Source organism: Balaenoptera acutorostrata, chromosome 7, assembly GCF_949987535.1.
Source record: "Balaenoptera acutorostrata chromosome 7, mBalAcu1.1, whole genome shotgun sequence".
Classification (NCBI taxonomy): domain Eukaryota; kingdom Metazoa; phylum Chordata; class Mammalia; order Artiodactyla; family Balaenopteridae; genus Balaenoptera; species Balaenoptera acutorostrata.
Window position 1 is genome coordinate 6,405,930 of NC_080070.1, and position 16,167 is coordinate 6,422,096.

Genomic DNA, 16,167 nt, shown 5'->3' on the forward strand with positions numbered 1-16,167 from the left:
GAGAGGAGGGTGTGGGGGCCATGCGCTGGTCAGAGGCAGAGGCGGAACAGGTACATTGGCCTGGTGAACTGACATCAGCTGGAATAGGGGGCCTGGTGGCCAGAGAGAGACATTGAGAGGGAAAAAAAAAATCAAGAGCAGAGAAAAAGACGAGAGACAGAGATGAAAGATCTAGAAGCAGCGCTTCTCAACTCTGGTGAAGGATCAGTTTTGTTTCTAACGTGTCACAGACCAATACTTGTGTGAAATACAAAAATCACATGCTTGGATATTGCGGCAATGCCAAATTGCTCTAAAGGTTTTGAAGCTCTTGCTCTCAACTTCCGAACTTATCTTCTTGTGGATGACACAATAGTTGGGTACTGACGAAGAGGAGCAAAGACGGACAGAGAGACAGAGGGTGATCGCTAACCTGTCTCTAGTGTTTGGTGCATGCCAGGCACTGCCCTAGGCGGCTGGCACGTGTTGACTTATTTAATCTTTACAACTCATGAGGAACGAATTATTTTTTATTTTATTTTATTTTTTTAAACAAGTCTGTTTTTTTTTTTTCCTAATTATTTATTTATTTATTTATTTTTGGCTGTGTTGGGTCTTCGTTTCTGTACGAGGGCTTTCTCCAGTTGCGGCGAGCGGGGGCCACTCTTCATCGCAGTGCGCGGGCCTCTCACTGTCGTGGCCTCTCTTGTTGCGGAGCACAGGCTCCAGACGCGCAGGCTCAGTAATTGTGACTCACGGGCCCAGTTGCTCCGCGGCATGTGAGATCTTCCCAGACCAGGGCTCGAATCCGTGTCCCCTGCATTGGCAGGCAGATTCTCAACCACTGTGCCACCAGGGAAGCCCAGGAACGAATTATTATCGTTCCCATTTTATAGATGAGGAAAATGAGGCACAAGGAGGTTAAAAACGTAAGAAAAATGCATCAGTGACAAGGCAGCAGAGCTGGGATCTGAACCCTGAGATCCTGGGCTTAAAGTCTGTGGGCTTAACCTCCAGGCTGCACTGCCTTGCATGAGGAGAAGCAAAGATAGAGTGTGAGAGGATAGGGAAAAAGGTGAAACAACCCAGGAGGAAAGGAGCAGAAGCCAGTGTGAGGAGAATGCACATGGGGAGAGAGGGCTGGAGAACCGAGGCAAGCAGAGAGAGAAAGGGAGAGCTTTGAGAGCGGAAAGCTGGAGCGGCCAGATTAGGGAAGCAGCTCTGGCCGGCATGTGGCAGGAGGAGGGGGTGGGGCAGGAGGCAATGGCGAGAAGGGGCAGGACTGTGTGTGGGAGCCGTGGGGGAGGCAGAGGTGGACAGGCCCCTTCAGGTTTCGGGGGCCCATTCCGCCTGGTGCCTCAGTGGCCGTGTCTCCGCTCTGCAGGGAGCTGCTTCCTGTGCCTGGTGGATGTGGTACCCGTGAAGAACGAAGATGGGGCTGTCATCATGTTCATCCTCAACTTTGAGGTGGTGATGGAGAAGGACATGGTGGGGTCCCCAGCCCGTGACACCAATCACCGTGCCCCTCTCACCAGCTGGCTGGCCTCCGGTAAGTGCAGCTGTGCTCTTGGGCTGGTGCAGGAATACATGGTTTCCCTTCCCTGGGGCCGTAAGGCTGCCCAAGGGCAACGCTGTGTAGGAAGGGATACGGAGGGGATCCTTTCAGAGATGGGGGAGAGAACATGGAGGACACGGCCGGTCCCCTCTAGCTCAGCATGGACAGGTGCGGTGGAGGGACTGAGCCCAGATTCACAGGTCCCTGGGGCAGGATCATGGCTGGTTTCATAGCCTTACCCGCTTGGGGTCCCCCCACAGCATCCCCTGGGAGTGGTCCTCTCTCCAGCCGCAGGGGTGGGGGATTCGCCCTTCCCTGATGGCCCTGGCCACTTCGGGGCAGCTCCCTCTGCTCATGACAAGGCTCTGTCTCTCGTGGACTCAACTCTGTGAAGCTTCTCTCTCGGGTCCTTGTTCCCGGACTGGCCAGCTCCCTGCTGTGGCCTTGGCTACTTGAGAAGAGGATGTGAGGGGACTGCTGCCTGTGGCTGGAGACGTGCAGGCCTCACCTCATCCTCCCATGACTCAAAGGCTCAGACACCTCCTCCTCCCCCTGCATGGCCTTTTTGGGTTTAATTTTAAATGTTCCCTCAGAGTCATGGCAAAAGAAACAACCTTTTGGTTTCTCAAGCTCTAAAATGGCAGCATTAGTAACGCCTTACCTATTCCATGGGTGCCACCTGCAAGGTGGCAGGGTACGGCAGGAACCCGTGGCATCACTCCTCCATTTGGATGCAGGCCCTGCCATTTACTGTGCGACCTCCAGCAAATCACATAACTCACTGACGCCTAAATTTCCTCAAGTCTAAAATGGAGATAATGATACCCACTGGGGGGCAGTTGTGAGAGCCACAGGTGGTTTATGTAGAGACCACCGGTGATGTGAGGCTCAAGAAATGGTGGTTTATTATTGGCGGAGTCTTAGATATGATTGCATTCTAGACTTTTCTGGAGACTTGAGTTCTGTGCAGTAGGAGTGGGGGTGGAGGGGTGCCGGCGGCTGTCGGGGCTCCCACTTTCCCTCCTTCCTCCCCTTGGTGACTGGACTCCAGCTGCTAGGCCTGGCCCTCTCCCGGGCTGCTGGGGCCCATGCACCTCCCCTGTCCCCACAGGCCGCGCCAAGGCCTTCCGCTTGAAGCTGCCCGCGCTGCTGGCCTTGACCGCCCGGGATTCGTCGGTGCGGCCGGGTAGCGCGGGCGGCGCCGGTGCCCCGGGGGCCGTGGTGGTGGACGTGGACCTGACGCCCGCGGTGCCCAGCAGCGAGTCGCTGGCCCTGGACGAGGTGACGGCCATGGACAACCACGTGGCGGGGCTCGGGCCGGCGGAGGAGCGGCGCGCGCTGGTGGGCCCCAGCTCGCTGCCTGCCTGCGCGCCCGGCCCGCACCCGTCGCCCCGGGCGCACAGCCTCAACCCCGACGCCTCGGGCTCCAGCTGCAGCCTGCCCCGGACGCGCTCCCGAGAGAGCTGCGCCAGCGTGCGCCGCGCCTCGTCGGCCGACGACATCGAGGCCATGCGCGCTGGGCCGCTGCCCCCGCCGCCTCGCCACGCCAGCACCGGTGAGGGTCGGCCCCACCCCTGCAGGAACTGCCCGGCCGCGTCCTCACCCGAGGGCCTGTCCATTCCAGGACCTCAGCTTCCTCCCTCTCCGCCCTGTCCTGTGTGCCTGGGAGATGGAAATCCTATTAAGCGCTTACTTAATCCCATTAAGTAGCCTTTTATTCCATTAAACGTGCATTCATCCCGTTGCATTCTTCCACTCTCAGAGCCGGTGCTGGCCCGAGGAGCTGGCTCTCCCAGGCTGGCCTGGAGCGGGGATGCCCACGGGGAGTCGGGAAGGCGGGAGAGGCATCTGGGTCCCTGCCACCACCTGGGCCTCGGGCAGGTTCCCAGTGCCTGCTGAACAGACCCGTAAGGAGGCTCTTTCTCCTTCCTCGTCTCATAGCTGCATCAGGCGCGCTTCCTTACGGTGGGGAGGGGTCTGCCCTCACTTGTTTCTCAGGGACTCCACCCCTGTTTCCTGAGCTGGCCTCACTGAACCCCACGGCCTGGCTCCTGCAGGGCCCGTCTCCACCTCAGCTCTGTGTCGTCGACCTGACGGCCTTTGCCCCTGCCTGCCTGCCACCCTGACCCCCTTTCCCCTCCACCCCAGGGGCCATGCACCCCCTGCGCAGCGGCCTGCTTAACTCCACATCAGATTCGGACCTCGTGCGCTACCGCACCATTAGCAAGATTCCCCAAATCACCCTCAACTTTGTGGACCTCAAGGGCGACCCCTTCCTGGCTTCGCCCACCAGCGACCGGGAGATCATAGCCCCCAAGATAAAGGAGCGGACCCATAATGTCACTGAGAAGGTCACCCAGGTAGGTGTCCAGCTCCCTGGCTCTCCGCTCACGTGGGAGGAGCTTGGAGGGAGTGGAGTGGGAGTGGACTGTAGTCAAAAGGGGGGGTGGCGGGGTGCAGTCAGTGAGGGCCTCCTGAAGGTGGCGGACGTGCTGGCTGGGGGCGAGGGTGGCGTTTCGGAGCTGGGATGAGAGAGATCCTGGAGCAAGGGAGACTGGAGAGGGGGTGCCCATGGGAGGGGCAGATACAGAGGACAGGTGGGCGGGGCTCAGGGAGGACAGGGCAGCTGAGGCCGGGCACCTGGCAGGGTGAGGGTGGGTGGGAGAAGGTGGCCACGGGGCACAACAGAGTCCTGGGGGCAAACCAACGGGAGGTTTCACGTTAGAAGGGGCCACAGAGGTCAAGGTTGGGGGTCCTGATTCTTCTAGGCCAATGTGATGAGCCAGGCAGAGGGTGGGGACCCAGTGCTAGGGCCAGGGTGGCCTAGAGGTGCCCACCCCTGTCCCCAAACCATGGGAGAGGAGAGTTTCCTTCCCAAGTCGGGAGGGGAGGGTATGGAGTTGGGGGCACAGACACAGACGGGTCAAGTCCCCGAATCCCAGACCAGAGAATATTGCCAGCCCTGGGGGGCATAGCCCAACACTGCCCAGTGGCAGGGCCAGCCTGGTCTCCTGCCCCCTCTTGGCAGCAAGATCGTCTGCACCACCCCCACTGCCCAGTCCATCCCAGCTCCTTCCCGTCCTGGCCTGGCGGTGGGGTGGGGGAGGGTCAGGACTGAGAAGCCAGGGACAGAGGGGCCTCCCGTGCCACACCTGTCTCGCCTCAGTCGCATCGCCCCCTCCCGCTCCTTCGGGCTCCCTGAGTCGGCCCGAGTGAGGGAGCTGTCCGTGGGCTGCCGTGGGCCTCCTCAGCCCTCCTCCTGGCCCCGCTCCCGCGGCCGCCTTGGCTCTCTGGGTCCCTGCCAGGTCTCCGGCCCCTTGGCCTTGACTCCAGAACGTTCCCCCCACCCTAGGCCCCATATTTGGCTGCCTAGCCCTCACCCCCTCCCACCCCTGCCTCTCTCTTGTCCTCACCGGGAGCCCTGCCGGCTGCCCTGCCCCTGTGCCCACAGCGTGTGCTGTCGTGTTGTGGTCTGTGCGTGCCAGCGTGAGAGTGTGCTCCTGGCTCTTTGGTCACCGGGCGGTCGCTGCATCGCTGGGTGTCTGTGTGACTCTGGCTGGCTGGGCAATGGACCGGCGGGGCGGGGGTGTCGGGGAGACCATTAATCTGCGGTGACAGGCCGGGCTGCCGGGGAGGGGGAGGGGCACGGGCTGCGGGAGTGGCTGCAGCAGGAGCCCGGAGCGGGCCGAGGGGGAGGGGGCCTCTGGCCGGCGGGCGGGGCGAGGGAGCCCGGTGTCGGGGCCGGGGTGGGGACCTGGGAGGAGGAGGGGCCGGCTGGAGGAGCCGAGGCTCCTACCGCGGTGCCCGGGCCGCTGCTGGGCTGGCAGCGGGCAGAGTGCGGCACCCTGGCAGCGGGGCCCGCACCACGGGGCCATGGGCAGCCTGAGCCGGGCGGGCTGCTGTCCACGCTCACTGCCAGGGTGACCCCAGCCCCGAGGCCCAGCCCCAGTGACCCTGGCTTCGTGCCAGAGGCTGCCCTGGGAGCCAGGCCGCCAGCGCCTGGGGCGCAGCCTGGGCTGAGCTGCCGTTGAGCTGCAGGTGAGGCGCTGGCTGGGCCCTCGGGGCCCCGGGCAGGCAAGCTGGGGGGAGCCAAGTCCTCCATGGCGGCCCCAGCGGGGAAGGCGAGCAGGACAGGGGCTCTGCAGCCCAGGGCCCAGAAAGGCCGGGTGAGGCGGGCCGTGCGCATCTCCAGCCTGGTGGCCCAGGAGGTAGGTGATTCCCCCCAGCCCCTCCCCCTCCCTCCGGGGCGGGGGCACCGAGATGGGTGCGGCCCAGAGGGCTCTGGCTCCAGGCCGGGAGAGGGCTTCTGAGATGCAGGATGGGTTGGGGAGCCCTGGGGTCTGTGGCCCCGCTCATCCCACTCTTGGCTCCAGCTTGCTCGCGCTTCTCCAGACCCGCTGGGCCTAGGTGGACGGTGTTTTTCTTGCCAGGGCTTCCCTTCTCCTTGGGCTTCCGTGGCCCAGCCTTCTAGCTCGAAACACAGAAGGAGAGGGGAGAACAGGAGCGAAGTGGGCGCCCGGAGAGGATGGCGGGGAGACGGGGGAGGAGAGGAGCCGCTCCCACTCCCACCCCACCTCCCCCAGCGAGCGGGCCGCAGCCGGGCCTGGCACAGAGGCGCTGGGGCTCTCCAGCTCCAGCACTCTGTGTGTTGTGAGTGGACCCTGCGGCGGGCGAGGGAGGCGTGGGCTGCTTCAGGGATCCAGGTTGGGGGGCTGGGGTCAGAGGCCACTGGATGAGTGGTGAGGGCGGGCTGAGCCGGGCGCCTGGTCCACCTCTTCTGGGGCAGCCTGAGGTGCTGGTGGCTATGCTGTGGTCCCCCAGGCTGCTGACTCTATAGGCGCCTCCTGGGAGCCACCTCTGCACCCCCCGGGGGCTTCTGTCAGAGAGCCAGGAGCCAGCTCAGGCAGGATGGCAGGGGGAGTTGGAGGCGGCTCCCGGGTGGGTCTGCGAATCCCACCCCTGTCGCCACCACCAGCACCTAAACTCTCTGCCTTGGCTCTTGTGCTCCGCCCAGCTGGGGGACAGGGATGGGCGGGGGGGGATTCTTCCCAGCCACAGGTGAGGACCCGGGGTTTGGCTTAAATGAGCTTTAGGATTCTGTGTGACAACAGGTTATGTAACAGGGGAGGTTATATACCGGCCCAAGGCCGTGCGGCGAGTGGTTGCAGAGCTGAAGAGGAGGTCTGCAGCTCCGGGTCTTGTGCCCCGGGCTTGCCCCCGGCACGTGTGCTTGTGGACTCCGTGGTGGTGGTCCTGCTGTGGGCCGACTCAGGTAGGGGGCAGGATCCCATTCGTCAGGTTGTGGTTCAGCACAGCCTCAGGGGGCCTGGCCTCTCAGGTGTGGTGAGGAACCCCATCCAGGAACCTTCTTCTGCCTCCTCGTCTGTGAGGGCCCTTCTCAGTCCCCACTTGACCCCTGAGAGGTCACCGCCCATGTTTTCTGCCTTAAGGAGCAAGGGGCTCGGGCTGAAGGCAGGGCGGAAGCGGGGGCCTAGGAGCCACGTGCCCCTTCCCCTGCCCCAGGCCCCAGCTGCCCACCCCACCCATCATGTGCCTCTGGAGCCCCTGTGGCCAAACCCCTAACTACGGCCCATCTTAACTTCCAGTTACTTCCACTAAGGAGAGGCTCTCCACACGGTCCATCTGGTGAGGGTGGTTCCAGGGGGTCCCCAGCTTGAATATGAATGGGAGTCTTTGCGGCTCCACCCACCACGGCCCTCCCCAGCACAGAGGCCTGAGGATGCGGGGCCCTGGCACTTAGTACTGCTCCCGCAGGGCCGGCGACCTTGGCTCTCAAGGGGGTGGGTGAGGCCTTGGGTTTGGCTGCCCAGGGATGGCAGGGCCAGGCTGGGAGAGTTTGGGGATTCTGAGGGGCAGGGGGAGGCCGCAGGGGGACGGACAGAGGCTCCTGGGGCAGCGCGAGAAAGGTGGTCTCAGCTCTTCCTAGTTTGGCTTGGGGAGAAAGAGTGGTGTGACTGCTGCCACCTGGTCTGGATGGCGAGCCTGCCTCTGCCTGGGTGATGAAGGGGCAGGACATGAGGTGAGCCGGTGCTGGGCTGGGTGGTCACTTCTGAATGGCTGCCCTGGGCCAGGGTGAGTAGGGAGGGGGAGCGAGTGTCATGGTCTCTCTTTCCTGGATGCCAAAGGGCCTGAGGCTGGGTGGCTGGTATCCTTGGGCCAGAGGCATGAAGGGACATTTAGGCCCTCAGTCCCTGGGCCACCAGCAATGGGACTTGTAAGGAACTGCAGTGACCACCACCATTTACATCGCCCAGGCCGGAAGCTGTAGTCCTTGGAGCATTTTCTGGACAGAGACTGTAGTATATGTGGGACGTGTGTGTGCGTGTGTGTGTGTGTGTGTTTGTGGTGTTTGGGGGTGTGGGCAAGATCGCGTGGTGGGAGTTATATCCATAGTTATCGGCCTGTATTGCTGGTGGGGAGCAGTACTTGTGGGCGTTACTGCTTGGTGCCCTGGACTCAGGTAGCCAGCCAGGAGGTCCCGTGCCACATGGGGAACTCTGGTGAGTGGCCGTGTCCACTTGTCTGAGGGTGGGCTTCCCCGCTTACTCTGCTTGGCCTCTTCTCCGGAGGGCCCAGCAGAGGTGCTACCTGCTCCTACCCTGGAGGGCCCCATGGTCTGTCCTCCCTGCCCAGACCCTGGCTGGACACCATACCCTTACCTCCACCTTCCCCGCCGGCTCAGGTCCTGTCCCTGGGGGCCGACGTGCTGCCGGAGTACAAGCTGCAGGCACCACGCATTCACCGCTGGACCATCCTGCACTACAGCCCCTTCAAGGCCGTGTGGGACTGGCTCATCCTGCTGCTGGTCATCTACACGGCGGTCTTCACGCCCTACTCGGCCGCCTTCCTGCTGAAGGAGACGGAGGAGGGCCCCCCGGCCCCCGACTGTGGCTACGCCTGCCAGCCGCTGGCCGTGGTGGACCTCATCGTGGACATCATGTTCATCGTGGACATCCTCATCAACTTCCGCACCACCTACGTCAACGCCAACGAGGAGGTGGTCAGCCACCCTGGCCGCATCGCCGTCCACTACTTCAAGGGCTGGTTCCTCATCGACATGGTGGCCGCCATCCCCTTTGACTTGCTCATCTTCGGCTCTGGCTCCGAAGAGGTGGGTTGGCAAGGAGGCAGGGGCAAGGGGAGGGCAGCAGGGGGCGGGGTGAAGGGGTGGGTGGCGACAGAAGGAGGGTGGCAGACGCATGGCAGAGCCCCAGCTCACCCGCACCTGCTCCCCTTTCCACACGAGCCACTCCCCGGCTGTAGTGGTCCAGAGGGCTCACCTTTTCCCAATGTGTCTGTCCAAAGTGGCCACTGTCTTTTAGTTCACATGAAAGTGCCCTGGAAGCTAGTGGGAGCTCTGGCCGGGCGCCTGAGGGTGGGTGCACCTTTCCGAGCCCCAGTTTCCTCATTCTGGCCGTGGGAACTGCGAGCCCTTTGTCACAGAGCTGGCACGAAGGTGAACGGGCGCCGTGCTGGGCCCAGTGAGTGGGAGGCGCTTCTATTTTGAGGAGGTTATGGGGAGAGCTCCTCGGGGATCTCACCTCCGATGCCCCCCGAGAGCTGCAGCGCCCCCACTCCTCGTTTGCCCCCCTCCCCCACTGAACATCCGCCGACCCCCGTAGCTGATCGGGCTGCTGAAGACGGCGCGGCTGCTGCGGCTGGTGCGCGTGGCACGGAAGCTGGACCGCTACTCGGAGTACGGGGCGGCCGTGCTCTTCCTGCTCATGTGCACGTTCGCGCTCATCGCGCACTGGCTGGCCTGCATCTGGTACGCCATCGGCAACATGGAACAGCCGCACGTGGACTCCCGCATCGGCTGGCTCCACAACCTGGGCGATCAGATCGGCAAGCCCTACAACAGCAGCGGCCTGGGCGGCCCCTCCATCAAGGACAAGTACGTCACCGCCCTCTACTTCACCTTCAGCAGCCTCACCAGCGTGGGCTTCGGCAACGTCTCACCCAACACCAACTCGGAGAAGATCTTCTCCATCTGTGTCATGCTCATCGGCTGTGAGTGCACCCCCGGGGCGGGCGCGGGGGGGCTAGCCGGGGGCCCGGGGTCTGGGAAGAGCCCGAGACAGAGGAGAGGGAGGGTGTTAGAGGAGCCAGAGTGGGGCCCTGGGACTTAGAGACCCCAGGGGCCTGCATCGTGGCATGTTTGGGGCTGGGACACCAGGGTAGAGGCGCAGGGCAGAGCCGAGGGGGGTGTGTGCCTGGGCTTTTGTGTTTGTGCATCTCGCGTGTGTGCTTACAATGAGACGTGACTGCATGTGTTGCTGACCCAGTACAGGGGCGGGCGGGGTCCCTCAGATGCTGACGGCCCCACTCACCCCGCCCCCAGCCCTCATGTATGCCAGCATCTTCGGCAACGTGTCGGCCATCATCCAGCGGCTGTACTCGGGCACGGCCCGCTACCACACGCAGATGCTCCGGGTGCGTGAGTTCATCCGCTTCCACCAGATCCCCAACCCGCTGCGCCAGCGCCTCGAGGAGTATTTCCAGCACGCCTGGTCCTACACCAATGGCATCGACATGAATGCGGTGAGGCCACTGGGCTTGGCCTCCGGCTGATGGTGGGCTGGAGGGAGCAGCGTGATGGTGGGGACTTCTCCTGACGTAGCGGGCGCGTCTCAGACCGCCAGAGTCACCCTCCGTGGTTCAGGTGGTCCCAGTTAGTGCCAGGCAGGACCCTGAGAGGAGCGTTACCCTCCTTTTGCCCATGGAGCTCGTTTACTGGGTGAGCGGTCACCCTGGGGCAGGTGCTAGACCAGGCTCTGGGTGATCGTGTTTGATCCTTATGACAGCCCCAGGCAGGAGCTGGTCTCCGAGCCTCACACATTAGAACGTGGAGGTTAGAGCAGTGAGGCGTCGTCCCCAAGGGTGCATGGCTGGAAGGGGTGGAGCTGGAGTGGGCACCCAGGTCCTTCCCCTGATACCGGACGCCCTGGTGCTCCCCGCTGGATCTCCGGGTGGGGGTGGGCGTGGGGTCCCGGGAGAAGGCATGCTGAGCTGCCCCCTGCCTCCAGGTGCTGAAGGGCTTCCCCGAGTGCCTGCAGGCCGACATCTGCCTGCACCTGAATCGCTCGCTGCTGCAGCACTGCAAGCCCTTCCGAGGGGCCACCAAGGGCTGCCTGCGGGCCCTGGCCATGAAGTTCAAGACGACGCACGCGCCGCCAGGGGACACGCTGGTGCACGCTGGGGACCTGCTCACCGCCCTCTACTTCATCTCCCGGGGCTCCATCGAGATTCTGCGGGGAGACATTGTCGTGGCCATCCTGGGTACGGCAGGGACCGGGAGCTGGGCCCGAGGTGCCTGCCGAGGCCTGGAGAGGTCCCAGCCCGTTAAGGACACAGCCCTAGGGGCTGTGGCCCCGGGACTACCCACAGGGACCTTGGGCTCCTTTAACTCACCCAAGCTCAGGTCTTCCAAGGGGTCGGTGAAAAGGACTCTGGGGGTTTCCAGATTCTGCTTCCCTTCAGGGTCTCCTCACGGGCAGTGACACTCCTGTTCCTTAAAACAGGACCAAATCCAGATGCTCCAAGGTAGACAGTGGAGGGAGGTTGTGCAGCTGATTTTACTAAGGGCCGCGTGGTTCCCTGCAGCCTCAGGCAGTACAACCAAGCCTTCGCCTCCAAAGCAAAGGGAGTCCTGCCCCTCTTCCCCTCACACTCCTTCTTCTCTGCCCTACCTGTGCACGTGGGCAGGTGTACCTGGGCCCTGGGACTTCCTGCCCTCTGCCTGTCCTTCCTTTGGCCCTGGACACCTCAGGGCAGATGTGCTACGGGGGGGGGTCTTTATAGATTTTTATTTCTCAGTTCGGCATAAACACACGCTCATGCCACAAACACCCCAAACACAAGTGAAACCAAAGTCTTGCTAAACAACAGTCGCCTTAACTACATTCTGGTGTTTTCTGTTCTATGCTGTGCTAAGCTATGCTATCCTGTTTTCTTTCAGTAAACAAAATGCTGGTCTTGATTCACTACTGTGTTTGATCTGTAGCTTGAAGAACATTGTTTATGGGGGTGCAGTGTTTGGCCAGGAGGGTGTTTGGGACATGGGCTTTGGGGGGTACCAGAGGAGTTAGAACCCAAGGAGGAAGCCAGGGCCACGGGCAGAGCTGGGCATCCGGGCTGGAGCTGCTGGCTGGCCCAGGAGCTGGGGGGCACAAGGTTCCTGGCCCTTTACCCTCAGGGCACTGCACTGCACGCGTCCTGCCTTTGCGAGCTGGGGGAGGATGGGCTGGTTGATGCTTCCCTGGCGCTGGGGGCTGGGGCCCCGCAGCCCGTGACCAGAATGAGGGGAGGCGCCGGCCAGGGTGAGAATGCCTGGAAGACAGGTGCCTGCTGCCTCTGCTGCCGCCCCAGGGGCTGAGCCCCCCTCTCGGTGGCCTCCAGGGAAGAATGACATCTTCGGAGAGCCTCTGAACCTGTATGCGCGCCCTGGGAAGTCCAACGGGGACGTGCGGGCCCTCACCTACTGTGACCTGCACAAGATCCACCGGGATGACCTGCTGGAGGTGCTGGACATGTACCCCGAGTTCTCTGACCACTTCTGGTCCAGCCTGGAGATCACCTTCAACCTGCGGGATGTGAGTGGGCCGCGCGGCTGGCTGCACGCTGGGTGACCTTCTCTCTGGGCTTGTTTCCCTGTCTGTCAGATGGTATCTGGGTCAGACCAGGTTGTGAACGCCCCAGCCTCAGCCCCGGTCCTGGGGCAGAGCTCACACCCCCAGAGCCGGCACTCCCAGCCCCACCTTCTCTGCTCGGGAGGGGGTCTGGCCGGGACCGGGCATGGCGGGTGGGCGCGGAAGGGCCCTGACACCGTTCTCGGTTCCAGACCAACATGATCCCCGGCTCTCCCGGCAGCGCGGAGCTGGAGGGCGGCTTCCACCGGCAACGCAAACGCAAGCTGTCCTTCCGCAGGCGCACTGACAGGGGTGAGGCGGGGGGCGGGGAGGGGGCGGGGTCCAGGTGAGCCGGGAGGCGGGCGGGGGCGGGGTCTAGAGGAGGCGGGGCGGAGGGCGGAGCGCGGGGTCCGGCGGGTCTGCTCCCCCCAGGCTACACAGACCATCCGGCCCTACCTTCAGTGTCCCCTCCGCGCCCCCCCCCCCCCCCCGCATCACCGCATCCTTTCAGGCCCACTTGAAATGTCGCCTCCTCCAGGAAGCCCTCTTCCACACTCCAAGACAGGGGCGTGCCTAAGTTTCTTTGGTCCTCACACGGCTGGCGTCCTGGTGGGCACTGCTTTGAACGGATGAGGGGAGGAAAGACAGGACAAAGGAGGGCAAGGAGGCCAGCACGGGGGCTGAGGGCCCGGGGTCCCAGCAGTGAGAGCCCCTCTCAGCAGTGCCACTGCCCGTGCTTGGGCAGCCAGCGGTCACAGACGACCTGGTCCCGCCCTCGGAGTTCTCAGTCCCCTTGAAAGTGGGGAAAAGATAGCGGAAGAAACAACTGGGGACAAACCAGGGGGTCCAGCCATAGTCGTCTCCCAGACCTGCTCCAGTCCCCTCCCCTCCCCTCCCCTCCCCTCCGTGCCTCCTGCCTGCTCTGAGGCCCCTTCTCTGTTTCCCACAGACCCGGAACAGCCAGGGGAGGTGTCGGCCTTGGGGCCGAGCCGGGCGGGGGCAGGGCCGAGTGGCCGGGGCCGGCAGGGGGGGCCGTGGGGGGAGAGCCTGTCCAGCGGCCCCTCCAGCCCTGAGAGCAGTGAGGATGAGGGCCCAGGCCGCAGCTCCAGCCCCCTCCGCCTGGTGCCCTTCTCCAGCCCCAGGCCCCCCGGAGAGCCGCCGGGTGGGGACCCCCTGACTGAGGATGGGGAGAAGAGCAGCGACACTTGTAACCCACTGTCAGGTAGGGCGAGGGCCCCCTGGGCGGGCGGGAGGGGTGTGGCCTCTGTCCCGGCCTCAACCCAGCTCTCTGGCTCCAGGCGCCTTCTCAGGAGTGTCCAACATCTTCAGCTTCTGGGGGGACAGCCGGGGCCGCCAGTACCAGGAGCTGCCTCGCTGCCCCGCCCCCGCCCCCAGCCTCCTCAACATCCCTCTTTCCAGCCCTGGCCGACGGCCCCGGGGCGATGTGGAGAGCAGGCTGGACGCCCTCCAGAGGCAGCTCAGCAGGTGAGGGTGGTCCCTCGGATCAGCCTAGGCCCAGCGGTGTGTGTCCGGGGGGGGCGGGCTAGTAGGGGCGGGGCACGGGCGTATTGCAGTGTGGTCTGTGGGTTTCGGGCAGTGTTGTAGGGTGAAGTGGGTGTCTGCTCTGTCTAGGCCTGTCCACGTGGCCAGCAGCTTGACCCTCTCCTTGCATTCAGAGCCGAGCCAGGGGCTGCCACACCTAGAATGAAGAGAGGACCTGGGGTTGACCAGCTGGCTGCCCATAGGGTGGTCCTGAAGCCACAGTCACTGGCGTCTCCACTTCCCTGAGACCCAGAACATCCTCCTCCTTCTTGCCCCAGGCTGGAGACCCGGCTGAGTGCAGACATGGCCACCGTCCTGCAGCTGCTGCAGAGGCAGATGACGCTGGTCCCACCCGCCTACAGTGCTGTGACCACCCCGGGGCCCGGCCCCACCTCCACCTCCCCTCTGCTGCCCGTCAGCCCCATCCCTACCCTCACCCTGGACTCGCTTTCTCAGGTAAGTTCCAAGCACCCCAGCCCTGCCTCTTCTGCACCGATTCCACCCCAGACCTGCTTTGCTGCCCTTTCTGCTTGGCCTTGGGCCCCAGCCTCCTCCCACCCTGTTCCTGCCCTCCTCCCAGGCTGTACTGCTGGAGGAGGGCTGCCCTAGGAGCTGTGAGCACGGAGCAAGGCAGGAGAGCCCCCAACAAAGCCCCCAGACAGCTGGGCCAAGGAAGCCAGCAGGCCGAGTGGCATTCGCTCCCCTAGTGTCACTCGAATGGCCAGATCTACTCAGGGTGCCTGTGTCATGGCTGTGGGTGGAGGGACTGTTGAGCCAGGGGCCTGGCGGTGGGTGCTGGGTGCCAGCGTGCCCTTGGGATAGGGTCCCAAGCCCCTGCTGCGACTGATACCCCTGGGTCTGGTTCTACTGCCAACCGTTGACTGTCATGCTCAGCGCTTTGCAGGGTTGTCCTGAAGGCTCTGGCTAAGCCCCAGGGTAGCACTTCCGGCCCGCATCTCTCCCCTCCTGCCAGAGATGGGCCTCTGTTGCCCTTTGTCCTCTCCTAAGTGGACACGTGTGTTCCTGGCCTCCTGACAGGACAGCTGTGTCTGGGTCTCAAGAATGGGGCTCCTCTGGCGACAAGAGGTGGCCTGGGATCTGCTCCCCCCTCCCTCTGGCATCTGCTCCCCCCTCCCATCTGCCACCTGCTCCTGTTTGCAGACACCAGGGCCCACGTCAGCAAATGTGCCAGTCTCCCTTCACAGCCTCCTCCGCAGAGATCTCACAGCAGACTCGTCTGCACCCACAAAGCCCCTCCTGCCTGCCCTGGCACTCTCCCTGGCCTTCCGAGGCCTGGCCGCCCGCCTGCCTCTGTTTCTAGGTCCTCGAGTTCTTTCTAGATTGGAGGAAAGAACCCTGTCTCTCTTTCTGTGCAGCTTCTGTGCCAGCTCAGGGCCCCTTATTCTGGATTGGGTTTGAATCCAGCGGCCATGTTCCCTGGGGAGGGAAGCGGCTGCGGCCTCAGGCTCTCCCCGCGTCAGGCAGAATCTCCCGAGGCCCCCAGATGCCTGGTCTGGCTCTTGCCCACCCGGAGCGCGTTTCTCCCGGGGCAGGTTGGAGTCCTGCTCTGTCTGCCTTGTTCCTTCTCCTGTGCCCTCCAGGCCTCTTCTGTCTGTCACCAGGGTCTCCTGACCCTCTCTATCCTCTGACCCTCCCCTGCCCCTTGGCTTCTAGCTTCTCACACTCCGGTTTCTTTGCAGGTTTCCCAGTTCATGGCGTGTGAGGAGCTACCCCAAGACGGCCCTGCTCGACGCCTCTCCCTGCCGGGCCAGCTGGGGGCCCTCACCTCCCAGCCCCTGCACAGACACGGCTCAGACCCGGGAAGTTAGTGGGGCTGCCCAGTGTGGACACATGGCTCACCCAGGGTTCAGTGCACTGCCGGGGCCCCTCCTGTGGAGGACCTGCCTGGGAGGCCCTGGCCGCTGACAGGAGAGGAATAGGAAGGCACAGCCCCTCCTCCAGCCCTTGGGACCATCTCCTCCTGCGGTCCCCTGGGCCCCGTTGGTGGGGGGGGGGGCGCAGGGGCAGGGACAGGCCGGGCAGTGGATGGGGGTCTGTGGTCCCCTCACTGCCCTGGGGGCAGTAGCTGGTCTAACTGCCTGGCGGCACCCGGCCCTGGGCCTTAGGCACCTCAAGGACTTTTCTGCTATTTACTGCTCTTATTGTTAAGGATAATAATTAAGGATCATATGAATAATTAATGAAGATGCTGATGACTATGAATAATAAATAATTATCCTGAGGAGACTCCAGGGGTGCTGGGAGGGTGCAGCCATCGGCACGCTGTATCCCGTGTTCACGTTCATAGTGTCCGGTGCACTGGCCTCTCTGAGGGAATCCAGGCCGATCTGTCTGTGTGCACAGGGCCTGCAGGGGCAGCTCCGACGTCTGGGTGTGGAGTCTGCAGTCGGGGTGCTCCCTCGGGGCTGACACAAGTCACCT

General features: G+C 63.4%; 1 protein-coding gene across 4 annotated transcripts in view; it reads left to right on the forward strand.

The window, feature by feature from the left end:
• The window catches only part of KCNH2 (potassium voltage-gated channel subfamily H member 2), a 33,612-nt gene extending 17,650 nt beyond the window's left edge, over positions 1 to 15,962 (forward strand). For 2 of the 4 annotated variants that reach the window (XM_057550545.1, XM_057550546.1), the window contains exons 3-15: positions 1,364 to 1,528; positions 2,646 to 3,089; positions 3,683 to 3,894; positions 8,238 to 8,666; positions 9,178 to 9,565; positions 9,897 to 10,096; positions 10,582 to 10,834; positions 11,954 to 12,147; positions 12,396 to 12,495; positions 13,133 to 13,405; positions 13,482 to 13,668; positions 14,004 to 14,181; positions 15,426 to 15,962. In XM_057550545.1, coding sequence (XP_057406528.1) covers positions 1,364 to 1,528; positions 2,646 to 3,089; positions 3,683 to 3,894; positions 8,238 to 8,666; positions 9,178 to 9,565; positions 9,897 to 10,096; positions 10,582 to 10,834; positions 11,954 to 12,147; positions 12,396 to 12,495; positions 13,133 to 13,405; positions 13,482 to 13,668; positions 14,004 to 14,181; positions 15,426 to 15,554 — 3,152 coding nt within the window. In that variant the 3' untranslated portion in view covers positions 15,555 to 15,962. Of the gene's footprint in view, positions 1 to 1,363; positions 1,529 to 2,645; positions 3,090 to 3,682; positions 3,895 to 5,584; positions 5,743 to 8,237; positions 8,667 to 9,177; positions 9,566 to 9,896; positions 10,097 to 10,581; positions 10,835 to 11,953; positions 12,148 to 12,395; positions 12,496 to 13,132; positions 13,406 to 13,481; positions 13,669 to 14,003; positions 14,182 to 15,425 lie in introns of those variants that run through there. The other 2 variants (XM_057550547.1, XM_007198725.2) reach the window with 2 other exon arrangements.
• The last annotated feature ends 205 nt before the right edge of the window (positions 15,963 to 16,167 follow it).